Here is a 25,370-nt window from a genome sequence, read left to right as displayed (position 1 = left end):
GTTGTTACAATTTCAACTCTACAACCCGATCTATGCTGTGGGGCCTGGGGCCTGAAACAGATGAGATTTGATTATTCCACATCGTGTATAATTAAAATGTGCTCTACTATTAAATGGTTTTTCCTGTTTTATCATAAGAGTAATAATAGCTACTATTTATTGAGCTCTTGCTCTGAGCTGGGAACTTGAAGCGTTAAGCTCTTCATATATATTACTTTAATATTGAAGCAGCTCTGCAAGATACAGAGTTATTTAAGTTTTGAAGGGCACAGTTTTTTTTTTTGTTTGTTTGTTTTTTGTTTTTTGTTTTTGTTTTTGTTTTGCGGTACGCGGACCTCTCACTGTTGTGGCCTCTCCCGCTGCGGAGCACAGGCTCCGGACGCGCAGGCTCAGCGGCCATGGCTCACGGGCCCAGCCGCTCCGCGGCATGTGGGATCCTCCCGGACCAGGGCACGAACCCGTGTCCCCTGCATCGGCAGGCGGACTCTCAACCACTGTGCCACCAGGGAAGCCCCAAAGGGCACAGTTTTGATTTTTATTTCTAGATGGAAAAATTTAACAGAATCTCAGAATTTTGGCTTCACCTTTTGTTGTCTGCCTTTTGAACTGGGAGAAATCTCTGAACTGAATCCAACCCTCTTTATTATATGTAGGAGAAACAGAGGCTGAGGGATGCAACATGGCAAAGCTGTTTTCAGAGGCAGTCTGTGCTGCCTGAGGACCACGGCCTCTGGAGCCAGACTGTCTGCTCATCCACTTCTGCTGGGTGACCTTGGGCCAGTCACTTAACCTCTCTGTACTTTCTTTGTCTTTAAAATGGACATGTTACAAGTTCCTACTTCATAGGGCTGTTGTGTGGATTCATGAGTAAATATATGTGAAACACATATGCCTAGCACAGAGTTCATTTTGTGTGTTACCTATTTCTCCTTCTTACTGTTCTATTTATCGTTGTTATTTTTGTCTACTCTGCCATGTGATTCACGTTTCCCTTGCTCAGATGTGTTCTTGATGACCCAAATACTGATTTTCTTAAAGGTGAGGGAGAGCCTTCTCTGCCAGTATGTTTTAGGATTTATGTTTTTTCTTCGTGACTGTGGTCCTTCGGCTGCTGTTAGGTTTTTTATGGCATTGATATTTTTTATTGTAGCATTTTCAAGAGCAAATTCTGCAGTTGAAATTGAAATGACCACACTGTTCTCAGTGTCTCGCTTTCAGGTCTTTATAAAACACTGAACGTTTTCCTCTGGCCTGCGCTACTAAATACGTGATCTCTGTTGGGTGCTCATGGGAGATGCTCCTGGTGTCCGCGTGCGTGTTAAAGAGGGGACTAGAATACTTTTGATTTAAAGGGGAAACTCGTGGTTTCTTTTATTCTAGTCTTAGATGACAGATATCTGAACATCAGAGTCTACTAGCAAGGGTCTAGCAAAATACGGGCCTCCTGGTTTTGCTTAGAGTTCATCCATTCATCAGTGAATATTTTCAAATATATGTCCTGTGCCAGGCTGTGCCAGGGGCTAGGGAATTGGCAGTAAATTAAGACCCTGTAAGTCTCCCTGTCAAGAGGCTCGCAGTCTAGTTAGGGAGATGGATAGGAAAATACTGCAGTGCTAGGGGTTAAGTACGGGGTGCTCTGGGGCACAGAGCAGGGGCCCCGAACCTGGCCTAGGGGACTTAGGGCAGCCTCCCTGGAGGAGGGTCATCAGGAAAAGTCGGGATTAGGGTTAGCCAAGGTGAGAGGACTGAGAGAGCACCCCAGGCACAAGGGCTCACGTGTGACGACGTAGAGAGAGGCATGACGGCGTGTGAGGAGGTTGGGAATCTAAGTTCCCTTTGGCTGGAAGGAGGCGGTAGGATGGAGGGCCTGGGAGAAGTGAGGCCACTGAAGCAGGCAGGGGTCAGATTCTGCAGGCTCCTGTATGCTACACTGCTTCTTTTTAGTTTTTTCCTGGAGATGAAGGGGAGCCAGTGGTGGATTTTAATCTGGGGAGGGAAGTGACCGGAATCCTGCTTCAAAAGATCGGCCAGGCTGGTGACTACATGGACGGAGGAGGGAGCGAGGCTGGTGGCGCTGTGATGGGTTGAAAGACTACAGTGAGTCGTGGTCGGGGGGAGGGATGATGCCTGAGCTAAGGGGAGGGGTCCGGAGGTGTTGGGAAGAAAGTCTGCCGGCATTGTCGACTCACCCAGGCCTTACATCTGACACACAGGGACTCAAGCCCAGAGAGGCAGAGGGACTTCTTTGGGTTCTGACCGCAGGCCTCTGGCACAGGAGGTCTTTCTGTTACACTCTGAGGCCTCTTCTGACATGTAAAAGCCACACGCCTTCTTGTGGGCCTTTAAACTGGTGACCCATTGTCTAGTGCCCTCGTCAGCTGAGGTGTAATCACCCGCACGGCAGGCCTTACAGCAGGAGGTTGGCAGATTAGTTAGCAGATTAGTTGGCAGATCAGTTATCAGTCTGGTCTTCAGTGGGAGCCTTTCTAGCTCCCCACTATAGTGGGGAGCTCCCCGGACCAGAGGAGGATTGGCTGAGATGTTTTTGTAAAGGAATGTGCTTACCTGGTGTGATCTGTTTCAGAGACTGCAGTTTCTCTCTCTCTGTCTCTCTCTCCCTTTGTTTCTTTCAAAATGTTTTGAGCAAGTGGGGAGACCCAGAATCTGGTTCATCGTGTCCAGTCCGGGTAGCTATCTTTTTTCTTTTTTTTGCGGTACGCGGGCCTCTCACTGTTGTGGCCTCTCCCGTTGGGGAGCACAGGCTCCGGACGCGCAGGCTCAGCGGCCGTGGCTCACGGGCCCAGCTGCTCCGCGGCATGTGGGATCCTCCCGGACTGGGGCACGAACCCGTGTCCCCTGCATCAGCAGGCGGACTCTCAACCACTGCGCCACCAGGGAAGCCCCGGGTAGCTATCTTTATCCGTATGTAGAAGCGTTTAATTCTGGCTTTTACTGTGACAGAGAGTGACACGTGTAGCTTTCCACGTCTGTTGATACAAGTGGCTAGTATTATTTAATGACTGTCCTAAGTTCATAAAGACTTGTTTTCAAAGGGATGGATTGAACCGTAATTTACGTAATCTCTTCCTGTGCGACGTTCAGATTGTTTCTAATTCTTCACTATTATAAACAAAGCTGTGGTGAATATCCTGGTGCATGTGTCTTTGTACAGTTATGTGGTTATTTCCTGAGGATAGACTCTGCTGCTCTTGTTTCACATCCACCTGCCCTGAGGTGCTGGTGTTCTCGTTTCAAGGCCCTTACTCCTTTTTGTTGAAAAGTCTTGGTCTGAGCCGAGGCAGTTGGTCAAGTTTAATGTTTTATCTGTGGTATGGCCAGGAGATTTGCATCTTCAGATTTGCTCTGTAACCTCCCTGTGGTGGGTTACTTCCTCACGGAGAATAGCCCCCTTCACTCTCCAGCCCCACCCGGTCTGCACGGCCCTTGAAGCTTCAGAAGCACGGTGGTACGGGGACATGACACGCACTTGGAGATGACCAGAATTGGGTTTTAGGTCTTGGCCCTGTCACTAACTGACCTGGGGGCTGTACGGTCTTTCATTCAGAATTGTCATGGGGGTTATATGAGTTCTGGTGTGGAAAGCACCTAGCGTGATGCCTGGCACACAGTGGGTGCCCAGTGCCTGCTGGTGTGCCCCCTGATCTGAGGATCCTATCACAGGCCCCTCGGTTCTGCCCCATCAGTTGTCAGTTTCGGCTGATCCTTCTGGGATGTTTCTTTGGCTTTGGAATGAAATTCCTAACTTCTTGCCACGGTCCCTGACACCCTGCGCTGTGTCATCGGCGGTACGCTTTGTGCTGCAGTACGCAGGCTGCTCTCAGCCCGCAGTTGGGCCTTCCCACGTCTCCTCCCTCTGCTGGGACCGCCCTTTCTCCTCCTCCCGAGGGGCAGGCCCCTTGACCTTCACGTCTCAGCCTTGATGTGACCTTGTTCGAGAGGCCGTCCCTCACCCCCTTCCCCAGCTCGCTCGGGACCCAGCCGGCCCTCGGGGCCCAGTCTTTCCCACCCTGAGTCCCATGACTGTCTGTAATGGTGTATTTTATTGGTGTGGGTGCTTAACACGTGTCTCCTCTGCTTCGTCCCTAGTGCTCAGCACCGAACTGAACAAGATGGTAGTCACTTAATAAATTCTTGTTGATGAGATGAATTTGTGACCTTGTATAAGATACTAAAGCTGTAAACTTTGGTTGCCTTATCTGTGAAATGGGAAAAGTAATGCTTAACTCCTAGGGCCGTGGTGAGGATGAAGTAACATATGCCAGGACAGTGCCTGGTATCCCGGGTCTTAAGCAGATGAGGGTGGCTGCCACGTTCTTGTGAATCAAGTGGCTGGAGCAGTGTAGCAGCAGGGAGGGAGCACGCAGACACCCCAGTCTTAGGAGAGCAGGCAGTGATGAGGGCGAGGGGAGGCTGAGAAGGAGAACAGGGACGCCTTTAGAACCAGGCAGGAGAGCAAGAATCGCATGGGGTGCAGGCCGGTGGACGTGGTTGAGGCCAAGTCTGGAGCTGACAGAGTGGGTGTCGCCGCCACCCTGGGGTGCTGGCTCTGCAGGAGATGGGGCCTGTCAGTGCCTGGGGCCTTGGGAATCAAGTTGGGCTTCTGGCTGTGGGATGTCTGTGCTCCGTGCAGTGGTTCACTTGTGTGGTAGGATGGCCTCCTGTGTGTTGGATCGAATGCTGTGAGTTCTCGGACCTCTGCACGTCCCAGCCATGCCTTCCAAAGACCTGGCCAGATGGCGGGCTGGGCGGTGTAAATTTTTACAAACTTTTTTTTTTTTTTTTTTTTATGAAGCAAAACTCAAATTTTATTTGTAACTTTTTACAAGTAACAAGTTAAAAGATTTGTGGAAATGATCCAAAGTGATGAATTTTGTCTATAAATGTGGTCCAAAAAAATGATGTTGCAATTTTATTGCTATTTCCTAAAATGACATAATGTTCAAAACCCACTATTGTAAAATTATTTTTGTGTGAACGCTTTTTTCTCTTTTGTAATTTTAAGCAAGCTACTATAGGTTTTAAAATTTTCAAACAGTGACATACAACTTAAGCATTACACAATAACAGGAAATCTTTACAATCTTTTTGAAGGCCATTTGAAAAGAGATTTTGATGGTCATACAAATAATATTACTCTTGAGCCCGATAATCCATTTTGGGAAAATTTGTCCTGAGGAGACAACTCAGTGGAAGGAAGAAAGCTCTGGACATGACGGTGTTTGTTGCCACATTGTACGTAATTGGGAAAAATTGGGAACAAGGGAATTATATTTTACGTTTGTTATCTCTTTGGCTTATTGCAACAAGCTTGTGATGAAGGTATTTCACAGGTGAGGAAGTGGAGGTTGGAGAGATTAATGACTTGCCCATGAGTTTAGCGTGATTGAGAAACAAAAAGAAGGCAAAATTGGGACTTCCTTGGTGGTCCAGTGGTTAAGACTCTGGGCTCCCAATGCCGGGGGCCCAGGTTCGATCCCTGATCAGGAAGCTAGATCCCACATGCCCCAACTAAGACCCGGTGCAGCTAAATAAATAAAATAAAACATTTAAAAAAAGAAGGCAAAGTTCAAACCCGGTCGTTCTGGTTGTAAAGCCTGTAGGCTTCTCCTAGAACACACTGGATCCATAAGTGGGCAAGAGAGAAAGGGTTAAGTGATGGACTGTGAATCAATTCAGTGGAAATTAGTGCAGTCATTTTAAGTGATAATTATGTGAATTATGCAGCAACATGAAAATATTTAAGATATGTTAGGGGAAAACAATGGATTATACAAATTCACTTATGTTATAATTTTACAAAAAGATGTGTATTCATGAGCAAAGGCTGAAAAGAACATAAATAGAGTTGCTTTCGTAAGATAGTTGTATTCCAAGTGTTATTTGGGTTTTAAAATTCTGTCATTGCTACAGTATTGTTTGTTAATAAATAGATGTTTGCCTAGTAACAGTTTTCTGGATGATTTGAGGACACCGGGAGAGTACTGGAATCAGAAACTAATTCCAAAGTGTCTTCCTCATTGTACTAACCTCACTTAGTTGCTGCTGGCAGAATTGCCTTACATGCAGTATTGTTTACCAGAGATGAACTCTGGGCAGCAAGATTTCATGGTTTTTTTGTTGTCTAGGTGAATGGTCTAACAGTTTTTGGACTTTCAAAGAGGATAAAAAATTGACAGTGGCCCGAAGATCTGCGTATTGAGGGCTTAGTGAGAACTGGATTCCTTTTGAAAGCTATCCTGTGTTTTCTGCTTGCTCCGTGCCAGGCTCTGCCAGGTACTTTAGCTCATTTAGTTGTCACAACACCCCTGTGAGGTAATTGATTTTTATCCTCATTTTATAGATGAGCCAACAGTGACTCAAAGGTGTTAGTTTTCCCAAGGTTACGCGGCTTACAAGTGACAGCATTGGGAGTTCATCCGTTTCCTATTCTGCTGACCCCAGGGCCCTTGCTCTTATTCCTTGTGCCTTGAATTGAAAGGTGATCTGGTGGGTGAGCTTCAGCTTTGGAGGCCCAGGCTCCTGCAAGCCGTTGAAACTGATTGCCAGAGTTAGGCACCTTGCTGAGAGTTCAGTTGGTTGGAGTCGTCCTGATTCTTTTTTATGTTGTTGGCTTTTGTTTTTCTTCCCTTTTTGATGTGCTGTAGGCTAGGAAGGCCTTTGATAGGGGGTGGGGTTGGAAGTGGGAATGGGAGGAAGCCATAATGACCAACTAGTAGCTCCTTCAGGGTCTGTCCCGCTGCTGAGCTGCGGCTGCTCCAGCTCCTGAAAGCTCCACCCCATGATCAAGTTGGGATGGTTCCCATTTCAGATGTTGCAGCTCCACAGTCACACTTGAGTTGCAGGAGCCGGAATGTGGCAGGTACAGTCTTGTGTTAGCTTACTTTTTTTTTTTTTAAAGTACTATTTTTATTTTTTTAATTTATTATTTTATTTATTTATTTATTTTTGGCTGTGTTGGGTCTTCGTTACTGCACACGGGCTTTCTCTAGTTGCAGGGAGCGGGGGCTACTCTTCGTTGTGGTGCACGGGCTTCTCCTTGTGGTGGCTTCTCTTGTTGTGGAGCATGGGCTCTAGGCATGCAGGCTTCAGTAGTTGTGGCATGCGGGCTCAGTAGTTGTGGCTCACGGGCTCTAGAGCGCAGGCTCAGTAGTTGTGGCGCACGGGCTGAGTTGCTCCGCGGCATGTGGGATCTTCCCGGACCAGGGTTCAAACCCCTGTCTCCTTCATTGGCAGGCGGATTCTTAACCACTGCGCCACCAGGGAAGTCCCTAGCTTACTTTTGAGCATTGAGTTTCTGTCATATTTGGTGGGTTTTATATTTTAAGGTATTTATAACTGCTGTATGGTAAGCTGTTTCCAGTGTTTCCAACTCAATTTTTTTTTTCATTTCTTGAACTTGTTTCAAGTACAGATGAAGAGTACAAATGAAAAGAATATTAATATTTTAAGTTCTTATGCTGTGCCAGGCACAATACTAAACATCCCAATTAATCTCCTTTAATCCTTATAATAGCTCTCTGAAACAGGCATTATTATAATCCCATTTTTATAGATAAAGGAACTGAGGCACACAGAAAAATGAACTTGACTAAGGTCATAAGGCTAGTAAGGTAGTCTGGACTGTATTCATTCATTCATTTGTTCATTCGTTCAACAAATGTTGAATGTCAACAAATTCAACAAATGTCTGCTGTTTTCCAGACGCCGTGCTAAAACCTCAGGGGAAATAGCCATGAGCAGATAGATGATAAGGTCCCTGCCCTCTAGAAGTGGATTATATTCACATGACAAGCATGATAGTAAATAAATAGTATGAATACAGATCGTGACAACCTCTAGCAAGAAGACAAGAGGTCTGTGTTAGAGAGTAACTTGGTGGAGGTGGTGGAGACAGGTCTGCTTTAGAGCAGGTGACTAGGAAGGGCGTCTCTGAGGTGCTGACATTTGAGCTGAGATGGAAAGGCTGAGACTGAGCCACCCCGGGAAGTGCTGCAGGAAGAGCTGTGCAGGCAGACAGGGTGGCTTATGTGAGGACCAGAAGGGAGGCCAGGGAGGCTGGAGCGTTGCGGTGAGGGTGAGGGCTCTACCCGAGGCCGATAGCGGAGCCAGATCACACAACCCTGGGGCCACGGCAGGAAGCTTTATTCCAAGAGTGATAGAAAAAAAGCAATGGAGTGATGTTAACCAGATTTGTCTGACTCTGAAGGCTGTGGGTCTCTCCTTGCCTCACTTTGCCTTCAAGAAATTCTTAAATGTGTCCATTCATCCGGCCATTGGGTATTTAGCGACCATCTCTTATGTTTTAGACTAGAATACACACAAAGATATGGTTCCCCATCTCTTAGAGATGGATTGGGTAGAAAGGCAAATAACCCAACTGGTACCATGCAGTGTGATAGTTGCCATGATAAAGAAATTAGAGGGTGTGTGGCAACATTTAGAAGGACCCCAGTACAGCCTGATGGGGTAGTCAGAGAAAACTTCATTGAGGGCAGTGGTATTAAGCAGAGAAATGAGGCTGACGTTGTTGCAGAAAAGATGTTGCCTGTATTTCATTGTATTCATTTGGGCTTGTCTGGCATTTGCAGTGACCTTCTGAAGGCTTATTTACCTTCCTCTCATTAAAAAAAAAAAAACAACTTCTTTACCTATAAATAGGACAAATATTCTTTCAAGTGTTGCTAAGAATTCTAGCAGTGCGCACAATGTGGGCATTCTAAGCCCACTCCATAAATAATTTATTGGTAGCCGAGTAATAGAATAAGGTTTCTCTTTATAGGAAGCATCTGGCGGGGTAGACTTTTTTGTTTGAATGAATGTTTTATGTGCTGTTTCCTTAAAACATTTAAAAGGAGGCTTTAATGAACCTACCAATTGTTTCTTGCTCTGTTCTTCTTAGCCACAAAATTGAAACCTTAAGTGTTAACAAGGGGCCAGGGGCAGAGAGTTTGAAATATACTTAATGTAGAATATGTTAATCTCTTTCTTTTATCAGTCATAAAAGTATTAAAAAGTTTTTTAGAAAGAGTATTATATACTATTACCAATTATTTTTAAAAATGCTGAAGAAAAATGCCAATGAACGTACGTTTATGGCGATGTATTGGCATTCAAGTATGGCTATTAATATTTTGCTATATTTTATTTTACTTATTTTAAAATCAACTTTATTGAGATATAATTTACATGAAATAAAACTCACCAGTTTAATTTTTTTTATTTTTTATTTATTTTATTATTTTTTTGTGGTACGCGGGCCTCTCACTGTTGTGGCCTCTCCCGTTGCGGAGCACAGGCTCTGGACGTGCAGGCTCAGTGGCCATGGCTCACGGGCCCAGCCGCGGTATGTGGGATCTTCCCGGACCGGGGCACGAACCCGCGTCCCCTGCATCGGCAGGCGGACTCTCAACCACTGCACCACCAGGGAAGCCCTAAGTGTTGGCTGAGTTTTGACATATGTATAGTCCCTTGTAACTTTCGTCATAATCGAAAAAATATATATTTATTTATTTTTGATTTTTTTGGTATAGGTGTATACGGCTTTAGGCTCATGTGACTGTCAACCACAATCAGAATGTTCCGTAATGCCAAAAAATGCCCATGTGTTGCCTCTTTGTGGTCAGACTGTTCACCCCAGACCTCTGGCAGCTAATCCTCTGTTCTTAGTCCCTATAATTTTGCTTTTTCCAGATATGATATAAATGGAAGCATACAGTATGTAATCTTTGAGGCTAGCTTCTTTTCCTCACCATGATATCTTTGAAGTTCATTCATGTTGTCGTTTATCGCTGTAGTTGAATATTTTTCCATCATATGGATGTACACTTTATTCATTCACCCTTTGAAGAACATTCAGGTTCTTTCCATGTTTTGGTGGTTATTAATAAAGCTGCAGTAAACATTCCTGTGTAAGTTTTTTTTGTGTGGACATAGGTTTTTGTTTCTCTAGGGAAAATACCTAGGACTGGGATTGCTGGGTCATATGGTAAGTGTAGTTTTTTTTTTTTTGGTAAGAAACCGCCAAACTGTCCTCCAGAGTGATTGTGCCATTTTGCATTCCCATCAGCAGAGTATGAGAATTCCATTTGTTCCACATCTTTATCAGCATTTGGTATTGTTAATTAAAAAAAATTTTTTAAGTCATTCTAATAGCTGTGTAGTGGTATCTCATTGTAGTTTTAATTTGCTTTTTCCTAATGGCTGAAGATGTTAAAGATCTTTTCTTGTGCTTATTTGTCATCTGTATATCTTCTCCTGTGAAGTTTCTTTTCAAATCTTTTGCCTGTTTTTTGTTTTTCTTTTAATTGAGTTGTTTTCTAACAGTTACATCTTGGGAGTTATTTATGTATTCTAGATGCAGTTCCTGTCTTGGATTTGTGATTTGCAAATATTTTCTCTCTGTGTAGCTTGTCTTTTCATTCTCTTAACACTGTGCTTTTCCAAAGCAAACGTTTTATTTAGATTTTGATGAAGCTCAGTTTATTGATTTTAAAAAAAGTTTTTTATGGATCATATTATAGCTAAGAACTCTGCCTCGCTGTAGGTCCCGAAGATTTTTCCCTGTGTGTTCTTCTGAAAGGTACTGTAAGGTCGAATCTTAACAAACGGCACCACGAAACAGAGGAAAGCTTCAAGTGAGCTTTATTAGGGAGCACTCCCGGGCGAGGTTCACTGGTCTGAGAGAAAGGGGGCCAGAGAAGTTGCACCCGGGCGAGGGTTGGGCAAGATTTTATAGGGGAAGAAGGGAAAGGGGTGTGGTGAATCTGGGAGGGTGCAGGGTATTCCTTATTTGGTGGTCTTTTCGGGTATCCTGGGGGACCGTTAGCCCCGCCCCTCGAAAGGCGGGAAGGCTGGGCTGGGTTCAAAGTCCCCAGGTCAGTTCCTGGAACTGGGTGGTCCGGAATGTCTCCAGGGCAGTTTCTGGAACTGGGTGGTCCGGAGAATTTCGGTCTGATGCAACCTGTGAATCTGATTGTGTTCCCCTGCCTCGGGCCAGTTGGCCTTACAGGTACAATTTTACGTTTTACATTTAGATCTGTGATCTAATTTGACTTAATGCTTGTTTAAAGTATGATAGATCAGGGTTCATTTTTTTGTAAATAGATGTTTGATTGTTCCGATGTCATGTGTTGAAAATGAAAACACTATCCTTTCTCTATTGAATTGTCTTTGCACCTTTGTCAAAAATCAATTGGCCATAGTTGTATGGGTCTATTTCTGTATTCTGTTTCACTGGATTCTTTTTCAAAATTGTTTTCACTCACCTAACTCTTTTACTGTTCCAAATAAATTTCATGATCAGCATGTCTTTATCTATAAGAACTCTTGGGATTTTGATTGGGATTGTGTTAAATCTATAGATCAATTTGGAGAGAATTGACAACTTTATTATATTGAGGTTTCCAATCCATGAATTTGGTAAGTAAGTCTCCTCACTTATTTAGGGTCTTGATTTCATCAGCATTTTGTGCTCTTAAGCATATATAATGTCTTATTAGGTTTATACTTAAAAATTTCACTTTTTGGAGATATTGTAAATGGTATTTAAAAAATTTTCAGTTTCTGATTGTTCATTGCTAGTATATTGAAATATGATTGATATCTGCAAGTTGACTTTGCTAAACTCAATGAATTCTGGGAGCTGTTTTTGTAGATTCCTTGGGATTTTTTAATATGTATGGTCATTATATACAAATAAAGATTGTTTTATTTCTTCCTTTCCAATCTGGATGCCTTTTGTTTTCTTCCCTTGCCTTACTGCGCTGTCTGGGACTTCAAATACAGTGTTGAATAGGAACTGTGAGAACCGATATCCTTTCCTTATTCTTGATGTTAGGGGAATAACATTCAATTCTTCATCTTTAAGTAAATATGTTTTTTGTAGATGTGTGTTTTTTTTGTAGACATCCTTTAGCAGATAAAGGAAGTTTCCTTTAATTCCTAGTTTGCTGAATTTTTATCCTGAGAGGCTGTTGAGTGTCAAATGCTTTTTCCTGCCTCTGTTGATGTGGTCGTATGTATTTTTTCTTCTTTAGTCTTTTAGTTCGGTGGATTACATGGATTGACTTTGGAATATTGAAGTAACCTTACATTCCTGGGATAAATCCCACTCATGATGTGTTAATATGTTTTTCCAACTCGTTAAAATTTAGTTGAGTATTTTGTGTCTATCATTCCTGAAGGATTTAGTCTGTAGTTTTCTTGTAATATTTTGGTCTGATTTTATGAGGGTAACGCTGCCCTGACAAAATGAAGTGGGAAAGTTCCCTCATCTTCTATTTTCTGGAAGAGATTGTGTAAAATTGGTAGAAATTTAGGTATTTGGTGGAAATTGCTACTGAAATCATCTTGATTTGGAATTTTCTTTTTTGGAAGGTTTTTTATTACAAATTTTAAGTTTTTAAGTAGCTATAGGACTATTCAGTTTCTCTTATTTCTTCTTTGGTGAATTTTGATAATTTGTACCTTTGAAGGAATTGTGTTATTTCATCTAAGTTCTCCAATTTCCATGCATAGCTTTGTATGCATTATTTTCATATTATCCTTTTAATTACTGTGGGATCTGTAATGATAACTCCTCTTTCATTCTTGATATTGGTAATTTATGTCTTTTTTTTTTTGCCAGTCTTGCTAGAGGTATGAGTTTCATTGATCATTTGAAAAGAGCTATCTTTTTTTTTTTAACATCTTTACTGGAGTATAATTGCTTTGCAGTGGTGTGTTAGTTTCTGCTTTATAACAAAATGAATCAGCTCTACATATACATATATCCCCATATCTCCTTTTTAAATTGATTTTTCCCTATTGTTTTTCTCTTTTCCATTTCATTGATTTCTGCTCTTATGTTTATTATATCCTTCATTCTTTTTGCTTTGGGTTTATTTTGCTCTCTTCATGGTTTCTTAAAATAGAAGCTTAGATTATTGATTTGAGATATTTCTTCCTTTTTAAAAAAATTTTTATTGGAGTATAGTTGATTTACAATGTTGGGTTAGTTTCCGCTGTACAGCAAAGTGAATCAGTTATACATATACATATATCCACTCTTTTAGATTCTTTTCCCATATAGGAATACAGAGTATTGAGTAGAGTTCCCTGTGCTATACAGTATGTCCTTATTAGTTATCTACTTTATATATAATAGGTATATATTTCTTCTTTTCCAAAGTATTTAATAATATAAATTTCCCTCTAAATATTACTCTAACTGCATCCTACAAATTTTGATTTATTTTCATTTTCATTTATTCAAAATATCTTTTGATTTTTCTCTTTTACCCATGGATTGTTTAGAAATGTGCTATTTAATTTCTAAGTACTTGGGAATTTTCCAGTTTTCTTTGTTATTGATTCCTAGTTTATGTCCATTATGGTAAGGGAATATAGTTTGATTTTAGTTCTTTTAAATTTGTTAAGGTTTGTTTTATGAGCCAGGATATCTTGGGAACTGTTCCACGTTCACTTGAGTTGCTGGGTAGAGTATTTTTATAAATTTATTTATTTTTGGCTGTGTTGGGTCTTTGTTGCTGCGCACGGGCTTTCTCTGGTTGCGGTGAGTGGGGAATACTCTTCGTTGTGGTGTGCGGGCTTCTCATTGTGGTGGCTTCTCGTTGCGGAGCACGGGCTCTAGGCGTGCGGGCTTCAGTAGTTGTGGCACATGGGCTCAGTAGCTGTGGCTCATGCGCTCTGGAGCACAGGCTCAGTAGTTGTGGCGCACGGGCTTAGTTGCTCCGCAGCATGTGGGATCTTCCTGGACCAGGGCTTGAACCTGTGTCCCCTGCATTGGCAGGTGGATTCTCAATCACTGAGCCACCAGGGGAATCCCTAGAGTATTTTATAAGTGTAAATCAGATCTAGTTGGTTGATGGTGTTGCTCAGCATTTTTATATTTTGTTTACTTTTTTGGTCTATTTTTTCTTTGAGAGATGAGTATTGATGTCTCAAACAATAATTGTGGATTTGTTCATTTCTCCTTTCAATTCTATCAGTTTTTGCTTCATGAATTTGAGGCTGTAATGTTAGGTACATACACAATTAGGATTGTTATTTTTCATTATTATGTAATGTCCCTTTTATGCCTGAATACTTTTCTCAGATATGAATAACCATTCCAGCTTTCTTTTAATTAGTGTTTGCATGGTACATCTTTTTCTAACTTTTATTTTTAATCTACCTCTATCATATTTGAAGTGGGTTTCTTGTATACAGCTTTGGGTTTTTTATCTATTCACATAACCTCTGTATTTTAATTGTTGTGTATATCATTTACATTTAACATATATCAATGTATTTTAATTTAGGCCCACCATTTTCTTACTTGTTTTCTGTTGTTTCTTCTGTTTTTTTTTTTTGCGGTACGCGGGCCTCTCCCTGTTGTGGCCTCTCCCGTTGCGGAGCACAGGCTCTGGACGCGCAGGCTCAGCGGCCATGGCTCACGGGGCCAGCCGCTCCGTGGCATGTGGGATCTTCCTGGACCGGGGCACGAACCTGTGTCCCCTGCATCGGCAGGCGGACTCGCAACCACCGCGCCACCAGGGAAGCCCTGTTTCTTCTGTTTTTGATTCTTCTGTTTCCCCTTTTAAATCTTCTTTTGGATTATTAGAATTATTTTACTGTTTCATCTAAATTTATCTATTGAGTTTTTGAACATATCTCTTTGTATAGTTTATTTTAAAACATTAAAGAATTTTTAGTGGTTGCTTTAGAGATTATAGGAACTTTTCATTTCACCATAAGTGAAATGTAAAAACGTTGCCACACCTATCCCCAGTATATTTTATATCCAAAAACATTGAAAATACCACCAGACTATGTTTTAACTTTTGCTTTACTGTCGTAAATGTTTTAAAGAACTTGAGGTGTTTTCATTTCTACTGTTCTTCTAGATAGTTATCTAGATAGTTATCATTTTTTAAAAATTGAAGTATAGTTGATTTACTACCATTTGCTTTTCTCTTCCTTCCTTCTCTCTTCCTCTTCCTTCATTTCTGAAGTTTCCATCTCTCTCTGTAGTATCACTTCCCTTTGGTCTGAAGAACTTCCTTTAGCATTTCTTTTAGAGCAGATCTTCTGGCAGTGGATTCACTTGGTTCTCCTTCATTTGAGAATGTCTTCATTTTACCTTCACTGCTTAAGAATTCTAGCACGACAGTTTCTTTCAGCATTTTAATAATATTGTTCCACTGCCCTCTGGCCTCTATGGTTTTGACTGAGAAATCTGCTGTTATTTGAATCTTTGTTCCTCATAAATGTGTCATTTTTCTCTGGCTGCTTTCAAGAGTTTTTGTTTGTTTTATGTTTTTTGTCTTTATTTTTCAGTGGTTGCTAGGTGTGAATTTCTTTGAACTTATCCTGTTTGGTGTTTGATAAGCCTCTTTAGTCTGTATGTTTTATGCCTTTTTCAAAAGTTGGAAAGTTCTAAGTTGTATTTCTTCAATTTTTTTTTTTATACTACACTCTCCTAATTTTCTCCTATTTTTCTGGGACTCTGATGAAAAAGACCTTTCGGTATTGGCTCAGAGGTCCCTGAGGCTCTCTTAATTTTTTTTTTTCTAAGTTTTTTCCCCCCTGTTTTCATATTGGATAATTTTTGTTGATCTGTCTTCAAGTTCACTGAGTATTCTGTCATCACCATTTGTTGAGCCCATCCAGTCCATTTTTATTTGGTTTTTGTATTTTCCATTTCTAAAATTTTTATTTGGTTCTTTTCTACGTTTTCTGTTTCTCTGCTGAGACTTTATTTTGCCATTCATTTCAAGACAGTGCACCCTATGTCTTGGCATTTTGCCAACACCTTAATCACTTGACTTTAAACCATGTTTATGAGTCTTTTTGTAGTTAGAAGTCTTACATTTTGATATAATCAAATCATATAATTTATTCTTCATTCTTTGTGCCTTTTGTTGACCCTGTCTTAGGCATCCTCTATACAGTATTTTATTTCATTTAGTACTGACAAAAGTGTATTATCTCTATATTATAAGTGAAGAAACTGAGGCTCTGAAAGGTAGCAAATCTAGGGTTACTCTATGAGAAGCGTTAGGATTGAACTTAGTGTTGTCTCCAAAGCCCCTGATCTTTCTGCTTTGCCTTTGAGAACTGAGCTGGAGTAGTGACTTGGAGAATGGAAGGGGAACAACAGATGCATGAGTTATGGCCTGGGCAGACACACTGGGTTTAATACAACATCATCAGCAGTCTCTTCACAGTTCAAATAGTCTTTAAAAAGGATGCCTTCATCTAATATTATTTTTAAGTTATTTTTTGTTAGGAAATTTATACTAAAAAAATTCAAAAGGTTATATAGCATATACTTCCAGATATATACCATTTATATCAAGCAAGTAAGCATATCTTCCCCTTACTTTTTACAATGGTAGCCTGCCACATATAATATTCTATACCATAGTGTTTTTGTTTAACAGTGTGTCTTGATAACTTCCTTTGAGTACACAGAGTGATCTCTTATTCTTTTTAGTGGCTCCATAAGATTCTGTTGAGTGGCCATATCATAATTTACTTATAACCATGGACTGTTGACTTTCAAAAATGTGAAAAATGAACTGTAACATACATGTAGGAGCACGTTTAAATCACGTGAGAACGGTTCAATAAATTATCAAAAAAGTGAACATAGGGCTTCCCTGGTGGCGCAGTGGTTGAGAGTCCACCTGCCGATGCAGGGGATGCAGGTTCGTGCCCCGGTCCAGGAAGGTCCCACATGCCGCGGAGCGGCTGGGCCCGTGAGCCATGGCCGCTGAGCCTGCGCGTCTGGAGCCTGTGCCTCGCAACGGGAGAGGCCACAACAGTGAGAGGCCCGCATGATGCAAAAAAAAAAAAAAGTGAATATATAAGTAGCTTTAGTGTGTATGCTAATTTCTGTTCTTGGAGTTAGGTTAACCTGCTTTAGAAAGCTTGCTGGATGTTACACACAAGTAAATCAGGTGTTTTCTGTAGGCAGTGAGGTTTACTTGACACATCATAGTCACTGGAGCCAGACAGGGCAGGATATGAATCTCAGCTTTTCCACTGGTTATGTGATTTTTGATCATGTGTATAGCGGGGGTAATCTGCTCTCAGAGTTGTTTTAGGGGTGCAGATATTGTATTTAAATTACCTAAGCTCAGTGTCTCTTACATAGCAGGGTCTTGGTAAATACTAGTTTTCTTAATCTGTTTTTTTTTTAATTTCCAACTTTTAATTTTAACAAATCTTAAACTTATGGAAAAGTTGCAAAATAGTACAACAAACAACCATATATTCTTCATCTAGATTTATCAATTAATATTTTGCTACATCTGCTTTATCTCTTTTTTTTCCCTCCCTCCCCACTTATTAGAGAGCTAGTTGCAGGCATGTGACAGCACCCTTAAGTACTTCAGCATGTATCTCTTACATAGGATATTCTCCTACAAAATCATAATACTCTTACCTTATATAAAATTGTTATTCAGATTCCCCCAGTTATCTCCATAGAGCTTAAAAAAATTTCAAGATTCACTATATGATTTCACTGTACGTAGTAGTCAGGCCTCTATTACTTCCACTTATTTAGAAGAGTCCCCCAGCCATTTTTGCCTTAAGATTGTCATTAAAATTTTTGAAGAGTCCAGGCCCGTTGTTTGTAGAATGTCTTTCAATTTGGATTTGTTTGATTGACAACTCTTGATTAGACGCAAGTTAAAGGTTGTAGGCATTTTGGGAGTTCCCTGGCGGTCCAGTGGTTAGGACTCGGTGCTTTCACTGCCGGGCCTGGGTTTGACCCCTGATCGGGGAACTAAGATCCTGCAAATGGTGAGGTGCGAGAAGAAAAAACAAAAAGACTGTAGGTGTTTTAACATTTTAAATGCAATTGCTTACTTTCAGTGATTTAGTTCAGGAGGCACGAGATGTCATTTTGTTCCACCAGGAGGTGGTATTAAATATATTCATTCTCTTGATTAGGGTGGTGTCTAGTAGGTTTCTAAATTGTGAAGATACTCTCCTTTTGTAAATAACAAGCCATCTGTGGGGTGGTATCTTGAGACAGTGGGAAAATCGTGGCTTCCAGTGTTCTTTCACCTGACCCTTTACGCATTGATGATTCCTGCCTGAGTCAGTTATTGCCACAGCAGTTGTATAAGGGTGATTTTCTCTTCCTGTTATTCTTCTACATTTATTAACTGGATTTCTTTTGTAAAGAAGAGCTTCCCCTTTTCCTTTCCTTTTCTTTCTTTACCTGTTTACTCACTGTCAGTGTGGAGTCATGAATCCTCTCTCCACTCAGTCATCATTCATTTCAGTGCTCAGATGGTCCTGAGTTTGGCTCTTACTTCTGGGTTAGTACAGTTATAGCAACGGTAAGCTTTTACTCCATTTGTAGCCTTGGAAGCTATGGGGATTCATGCAGGTATTGTCCCTTGGATCTTACTTCTGATGACCCATCTGTTCTTATTTTCTAGCAAATCACTGAATTGAAGAAAGAAAACTTTAACCTAAAGCTCCGCATCTATTTCCTCGAGGAAAGGATGCAACAGGAATTTGATGGCCCCACTGAACACGTCTACAAAACTGTGAGTGCCCCGCTTCTTGCCGCCATTCCCAGTGTCTTTTCTAACAGTCATTCCAAGCAGAAGTTTGATTAATATTTGTTCTCAGAGTTGGCATGAGTAGAGAGCACTGCTTTCACTTCATTTGAATTGATTACAGGGAGCATGAAGAGATAATAGGATGACCTTAATATTAAGCAAAAGGCGATACAAGATTAATTTTAAGGGAGTCCTTCTCTCTTCTTAAAGTGGGAATTCTGATTTACCATATCTCAATTGCCTTTTTCTCATTATTTATAATTTAGACAAAGACAGTGAAATGGTAGAATGTCTTTGGAATTGAATCCTATTGTTACTCACTAACTTGTGTAACTGTAGGCAAGTCACTTCAGCTCTCTGGGCTTGCTTCCAGAGTTAAGTGATAATCCCTCTGTCTTGGGGTTATTTGTGTGGATTAAAAAGAGTTGACAGATGAAAAGCCTCAGCACCCAGTCAGCGCTTGACAATGATCATCACTGTCTTCTTGGGGCTTCCGTGGGCGGCCCGAAGGTAGGCTTGTCATTTTTCCTGTGATCTGACTCTTCTGTATTCCTGGTGTGCTTGCTTATCACTGTCAGAAGAAAGAGTCTATTCCTATCTCAAGTCTTGACCTGGAGGTCTCTGCGTGAAAACAAACCTTGGTTCTGAAAGTTGAAAAAAGAACTTGGCTTTCTCGAAGAGACATGAGTACAAACAATATTTTAGTGCCCGTTTCTTGACTTTCTCTAGGAGATTAGCCCTTGGCCTGAGAATTCTTCCATTTTTTCTATTCGGAAGTTTGCACCAGTGGAAGCTTTTGAAGGAGGAAAAAGAACTCTCCTTGAGTTTTAGCGGATGGACTTAAATGGGCTTGTCTTGAAGAGGGATTGTACTGTACTTCTGGGCCTTTTCAACCATTGAAAAGCTCCCTTGTCCCTCAAGACGCGATTTCTCTTTCTTTATTGTGGGAGAGAAGGACAGTGAGGGTCTCCCCTATCTCTGGAAGGAAGTAGTGGTGCAATCAGAATTTTAAAGAAAACCCAGTAACCGAAAATATTTTGTATGCAAGTATGATTATCGTGTATCCCAGAACGAATATGGGTGTTAGGACATCAAAGTAAGTTAATTGCCTACTCCTGGTCGGGCACCTGTCCTGGGCATTTGTGCATTCAGCAGCTTGTTTTAATTCTCAAGACAGTCCTGTACAATGGAGGTGGTCCTCACCTTGCAGGAGAGGCAGCTGAAGCTCAGGGAAGATCAGCAGCTTGCTCCCTGTCGTATAGCTGCTGTGTGAGATGGGTTTTGGGCCCGGGTCTGCCTACCTCATTCTACTACACAGTTTCAGCTCTTCTTTTCCACTGTTTGGCTAGATGACTTGATTTAATTACACTTTTATTTAAATTTTAATTTTTTGGATAGGTGTACATGGTTCAAAATCAAAAAGCATAAAAGGTATACACTGGAAAGACTTTCTTCCACCCTTGTCTCCTAGATTCCGTGGATCTAACCAATATCATTCATTCCTCAGGCAGAGAAATTTTATGTGGACACAAGCAAGCACTGTGTGTGTACGTACATGTGTACAGACCCCCTTTTCACATAAATGCGAGCATGTTCGCTTTGCACCTCGCATTTTTCCTTAACAGTATCTTGAATATCTTTCCTTAATAGTGGTTTAAGAGCTTCTTCATTCTTTTTTATAGTGATATTCCATTTTATGCTTATAAGGTGTCTTGATTTTTGGTTTAGACACTATGGTCGCCATGTATATAAGTTTATAACTTGAAGTATTGAGCTTGCAAAAAAAAGTCTAGTGGACCTGTTAGCAGTCCATTCTTTTAAATTTGCTGGGCTGGGGTGCCAATTGGTTCATCAGAAAGCAAAGCACTTAGAACATGATATCAGCTGTTACATAGAAGCCCTCTGCCCTTCAGAGAGCTGGAACAGGAATCTTCTCTTTGAAGGGTGTTTCTGCAGTTTTCACAAAACCACAGTTGAAGACATTGTGCACTGTCACTCAGTGTCCTTTATGCCAAGATCAGTTTCTTCTAGAAAAAGTTCTGCTGCAGAGATGACTTCTTTAGTTCCTGTTGTTTGACAGTGAAAAAAATAACACAGTCTGAGCCTTGTCTCGTAGCCTCTTCTCATTTGTTAGTTCATTCAATCCTCAAATCCACCATGTCAGGTGGGCTTCATGTTTTTCGTGTGACACTTGAGGGATCCGAAAGGAGACACCTGCTCTCTGACCTCCTGGGCTTGTGTTTCTAAGGGCAGTTACAGGCTCGCACTCGCACTTTCATATTGGGTGTGAGCAGGAAGGCAGGGCCTGCGTCTGCCTCGTCTACCGTGGTGGCCTTGGTGCTTAGCCTGTGCTTGGCCTGTCACAGGGGTTGGTGTATGTCTGTGAAGTGAAGGAATGAGTAAATAAACGAGTATCCACTGACTTGCCACGGTTTCCTCCTGGGGAGGAGTGGAGGCAGAATTTGAAGCCAGGTCCTTCTAGTCTCAAGGCTGTGGTCTTTCCATTCTGGCTGACTTCTCAGTCAGGGGTGCTCTTCCCCCCAGGGCTCCTTGGCTAAAAGGAGGTAGACCTGTCCTCGGAGATTGTAAATTTTACCGGAAATGGTATTTTTATTTAAAATAATACACATGTAGTATGGAATAAAATGTAAAGTTGGCATAAATTATTAAAATAAAGCAGGAGCAAGATTAGAGAAATCTTGGATTTACAGCAGTCCCCTGCAGGCTGCGCACTCAGACCTTCCTCTTTACTGCATGAATTCACCTAATATTCCGTCTGGGGTACATCTGTGGACTGGTTTGTGAAGCTGATCTCTCCCCGCTGCCTCATGTTGTGACCCGTGTGCCAAAGAGTCTGTCTTTGGATTCTCACGTGAGTTACAAGCCCAGGACCATGTGTGTCTCCCTTTGTTCCAGTCGCTTACGAGGAAGACGGCTGGGGAACACTGTGGTGTCCCCTCTAGACAGCGGGCCCTCTGTGGTCACGGCTCTTTGGGAAGGGAGCACCCTGAGATCTTACACTGAAATGAGACAGGCAGTGATGTGGCTTCCTGCTCATCCATCCACAGGTTTTATGTTTTTGATGCTGTAACACATTCCCGCCGCTACACCACCACATGCATGATTGCGAACAACCAGAAGTAATTGCCTTGGAATGGTAAAAGCAAGCTGCAGAATTGATTGTAAACTTGCCTGGTGGAGGGCAAACAATTTTTAAATCAGCCTCACTTGTATGACATTTATGCCTGAACGTTTGAATGCTCTGGCTCTTAGAAGCTTGGAAAATTTACATAATTGTTCCAAGCCTTGAGAAATCCAGGGCCTTCTTTGGAGCCCACCAGTGTTCAGTAATTCCCTTTTCCCTGTGCCCAGAGGCTAATTAGGGTTTGAATCTAATATCCGTCTATTATGAGCATCACGGAGCCAGTCCGTGCTGAAAGCAGGTTTCCCACTATAGGCATTCGGATGTCCTGTGCTTCACACTGTTTCTTTTCTTTCCTAATCTTGTCTGGAAGAACATCGAGCTCAAGGTGGAAGTAGAGAGTCTGAAGCTGGAGCTCCAGGAGAGAGAGCGGCTGCTCCTCAAAGCCTCGTGAGTACCTGTCCCCCTGCCGCGAGCTCACAGGTCGCCCAGGGTTCTGGTGGTGGAGGCTGGGTGCGTCGGTACAAGAGAACCTTGTGTTTCTAAGCCAGTTCTTCTCCAGCGGGGCTCTGAGGACCGCGAGGAAATTTACATTTTTATTTAATTATTTTTCAACAAACTTTTAAAATGTAACATACTTACAGGAAGATGAACCGATCGTAAGTGTACATGCAGCATGATGATTTTCACAAAGCAGGCACAGCTGTGGGCCACCTTCCAGCTCAGAAACCGGAACATCACCAGCCCCCCGGGCACTTCCTTTGTGCTCCCAGAACTTACCTTCTCCCTCAAAGATAACCGCTGCTCACCGCTAGCATCCGCATTGCTTAGTTCTGCCTGGTTTTGAACTGTATAGAAAAGGAATCGTACACTGTGCACCCGCCCTTTTGTGTCTGGCCTCTTTGCTTAGCCATGTGTCTGTGAAATCCATCCCTGTTGTCAGTTACATCAGCAGCTCCTTCATCTTCATTGCTGTGAAAGGCTGGGGGGCCTCGGGGACCTGAAGGACTCCTGCGGTGGGTGAGGCAGGGGGGCAGAGGGTGGGGCTTCAGCCGGAGGAACTCGTTCTTGTATGTGTTTTATGTACTAGGGTCCCTTGTAATATTTAGTTTATAAGAGGGGTTCTACTGCTTTAAAAAATTTGAAAACTATTACCTTAGTCAATCAATCAGTTAATTAATTTAAATATTTATTGAACAACAAGCACAGTTCAGAGGATACAGTCTGTGACTCAGTTGGTCATTCATTCATTTGTAAACATTTCTCACGTAAGTGTGCCACACGCTGAGGACTTGAGAAGAGATGTCCCTTCCCTCAGGAGCTCATTGGAGACGGGTGAGCCTGTGAACGGGGTATGCTGGAGGTGCAGTGACAGAGGGCGTTTGTGGGCACGGGGTGAGGCACCAAAGTGTGCTGAGTTTCGCTTGGTGAGAGAGGAGTAAGACTTCCCAGGGTTGACCCACCAAGGACCTGGCTGGAAGCTTACATGGGAACGCTTCATCTGTCCTAGCAGCAGAGCTCCTGCTGGGTACGGCTGCCCAGGGGCATAGGGCCTTTGGCCTAGGGCACAGCTTTGCTGCTCTGGGCCAGGCCACACAATTCCTTTTATTGTCACACAGCCAGCAGCCGGCATGGACTGCTGTGGGCTCTCAGTAGACTAGAGGTTCCCTGGCCCAGGCTTCTCTGAGTTACGCTGACTGTGCACACGTGGTATTTTCTGAGTGAGTGAGTGATGAATGAATGAATGAACAAACTAGATTGACACTTTTTTTTTTTTTTTTTTTGGCCATGCTGCTGGGCTTGCGTGATCTTTGTTCCCCATCAAACCTGGGCTCAAGGCAGTGAAAGCGCCGAGTCCTAACCACTGGACTGCCAGGGAATTCCCTTAGCACGTTGTTTTTGTTGGTTGCCTTTGTTGTTGTTGTTTGGAAGCACATCGTTCTCTGGGCAGGAAGTCAAATTGACTTTACCAAGCCTAGAAGTCAGTAGCAGAATTCTATCTGTTTCCTACTCTGTTCACCCTGCCTGCTGCAGATCTCAGCGAGGACTTGTTTCTAGCTAGGCGTGTGCACATGGAAACCCGGACTCAAAAAGGCCACGTGCATGCCTCAGTACCAGCGCACCGAGCTGAGCGTTTGGGGGCTGGTGCCCGTGTTTGTATGCACAGATTTTCCAGCTGCCCAGACTGGTGTCCAAGGCCCTTTTTGGTCTGACCAGCTTTATTAATTTATTCAGAAAATATTTATCAAGCAGTTGTCGTGTGTGGCACTGGCCTAGGTTCCTGGAAATAGAGCCGTGATCCAAACAGACACATGGGGCTTACATTCTGGAAGGAGTGATCGGGATAGAATACTTGGAGTAATAGATATATAAATACAAGTTGGGAAAAGAGCTGTGAGCGAAAGGGAGGAAGCTAGGAGAGTTAGAGCAGCAGGAATAGGTCCGTAGCTGTAGGTGTGTGGCCGGGAAGGTGGCATTTGAGATGAGATTGGATCTGGCGGTAAGTAGGCCTTGACCAGGGGGAAAGGGTGGAGAAGGTGTTGAAGGAGGAGGGAATGTGCAGGTCTCAGGAGATACGACACGTCTAGGGGGCTCGGTCTTGTCTTGCAGGGTCTTGAGGCCTCACTAGAGATTTTGGTCTTTATCCTGAGATCAGATGGAAAACAGTCATGGGTTTTAAGCAGCTGACACAATCAGGGCTTTGTTTTTTCAAAGGTCACTCTGGTTGCTGAGTGGGGAATGTTTTGTGGAGGGAGCCAGGGTGGAAGCAGGGAGTCGAGTTAGGAGGCTGGGCCAGTAGTTTAGGCAAGAGATTCGTGATGAGCTGCCTGGGGGGACTGGGGAGATGGTTGGGAAGCAAAGTCCACAGGGCTTGGTAATGGTGGGAAGGGTGATGTCAGGATGCCTTCTAGGGCAGGGGTTCTGTTTAAGAAAGTCACTGCTCCAGCTTTCTCTCCACCAACACTTTATCCCAGTAGTGCACAGGTACTGAAAATGTCCTGCCCCTGCTGCTCTAGCTTTGCCTTGGCAGGTCTCTTCTGCTTCCTGTCCCCTCCTGGCCCAGATGCCTTTCCTGTCGCCTCCCCTCCATAAAGGCTTATGCTGAGTCCCGTGGCTGCCCGTGGTCCACACCTCAACCTCTGTACAGACTGCCCTGGCATATAATGGCAATCCCATGTGTATGTAACACTTTACAGTTTATAAAACGCTTTCACATCCATTTATTGATACATTCCATCATTATCCTGGGAGCTAGGCAACTTTCTAGGAAAACCTTTTGTAGCGGGGGGAACTTAGGCCTGGGGACGGGAAGGACCATGACAAAATCACTTAGAAAGATCAGAGCTGGGATTAGAACTCAAGTCCCTGACTTTTAGCCTAACACTAGGTTTCATGTTCTTTATTTTCCTGTATGTGATTCTCACTTCTCCAACATGACTGTACATCTTGTGAGGCCAAGAGCCTGCTCCCCTACTTGAGTGGAGATGGGGCCAGTGGAAGGGGCAGGGGCTCTGGGTTGGCTCTGCCAGTAGGTGGGTCTTTGGCTTCTGAGTCTTGGCTTCTCAGCTGTTCCTACTTCATGGGGCCTTTGTGAGAATTACCTGCCACGGGCTAGGTGCCCTGTCCACCACACGTCTGCT

General features: G+C 42.8%; 1 protein-coding gene across 4 annotated transcripts in view; it reads left to right on the top strand.

The window, feature by feature from the left end:
• CDK5RAP2 (CDK5 regulatory subunit associated protein 2) overlaps window positions 1–25,370 on the top strand; it is a 181,320-nt gene that overhangs the window by 13,713 nt on the left and 142,237 nt on the right. For all 4 annotated transcript variants that reach the window (XM_079927833.1, XM_079927831.1, XM_079927832.1 and 1 more), the window contains exons 4-5: window positions 18,462–18,572; window positions 22,103–22,179. In XM_079927833.1, the coding sequence (XP_079783959.1) occupies window positions 18,462–18,572; window positions 22,103–22,179 (188 nt within the window). The remainder of the gene's footprint in view (window positions 1–18,461; window positions 18,573–22,102; window positions 22,180–25,370) is intronic.

This window comes from Stenella coeruleoalba, assembly GCF_951394435.1.
Source record: "Stenella coeruleoalba genome assembly, chromosome: 7".
Classification (NCBI taxonomy): Eukaryota; Metazoa; Chordata; class Mammalia; order Artiodactyla; family Delphinidae; genus Stenella; species Stenella coeruleoalba.
This window is presented reverse-complemented; position numbering and strand designations above follow the sequence as displayed.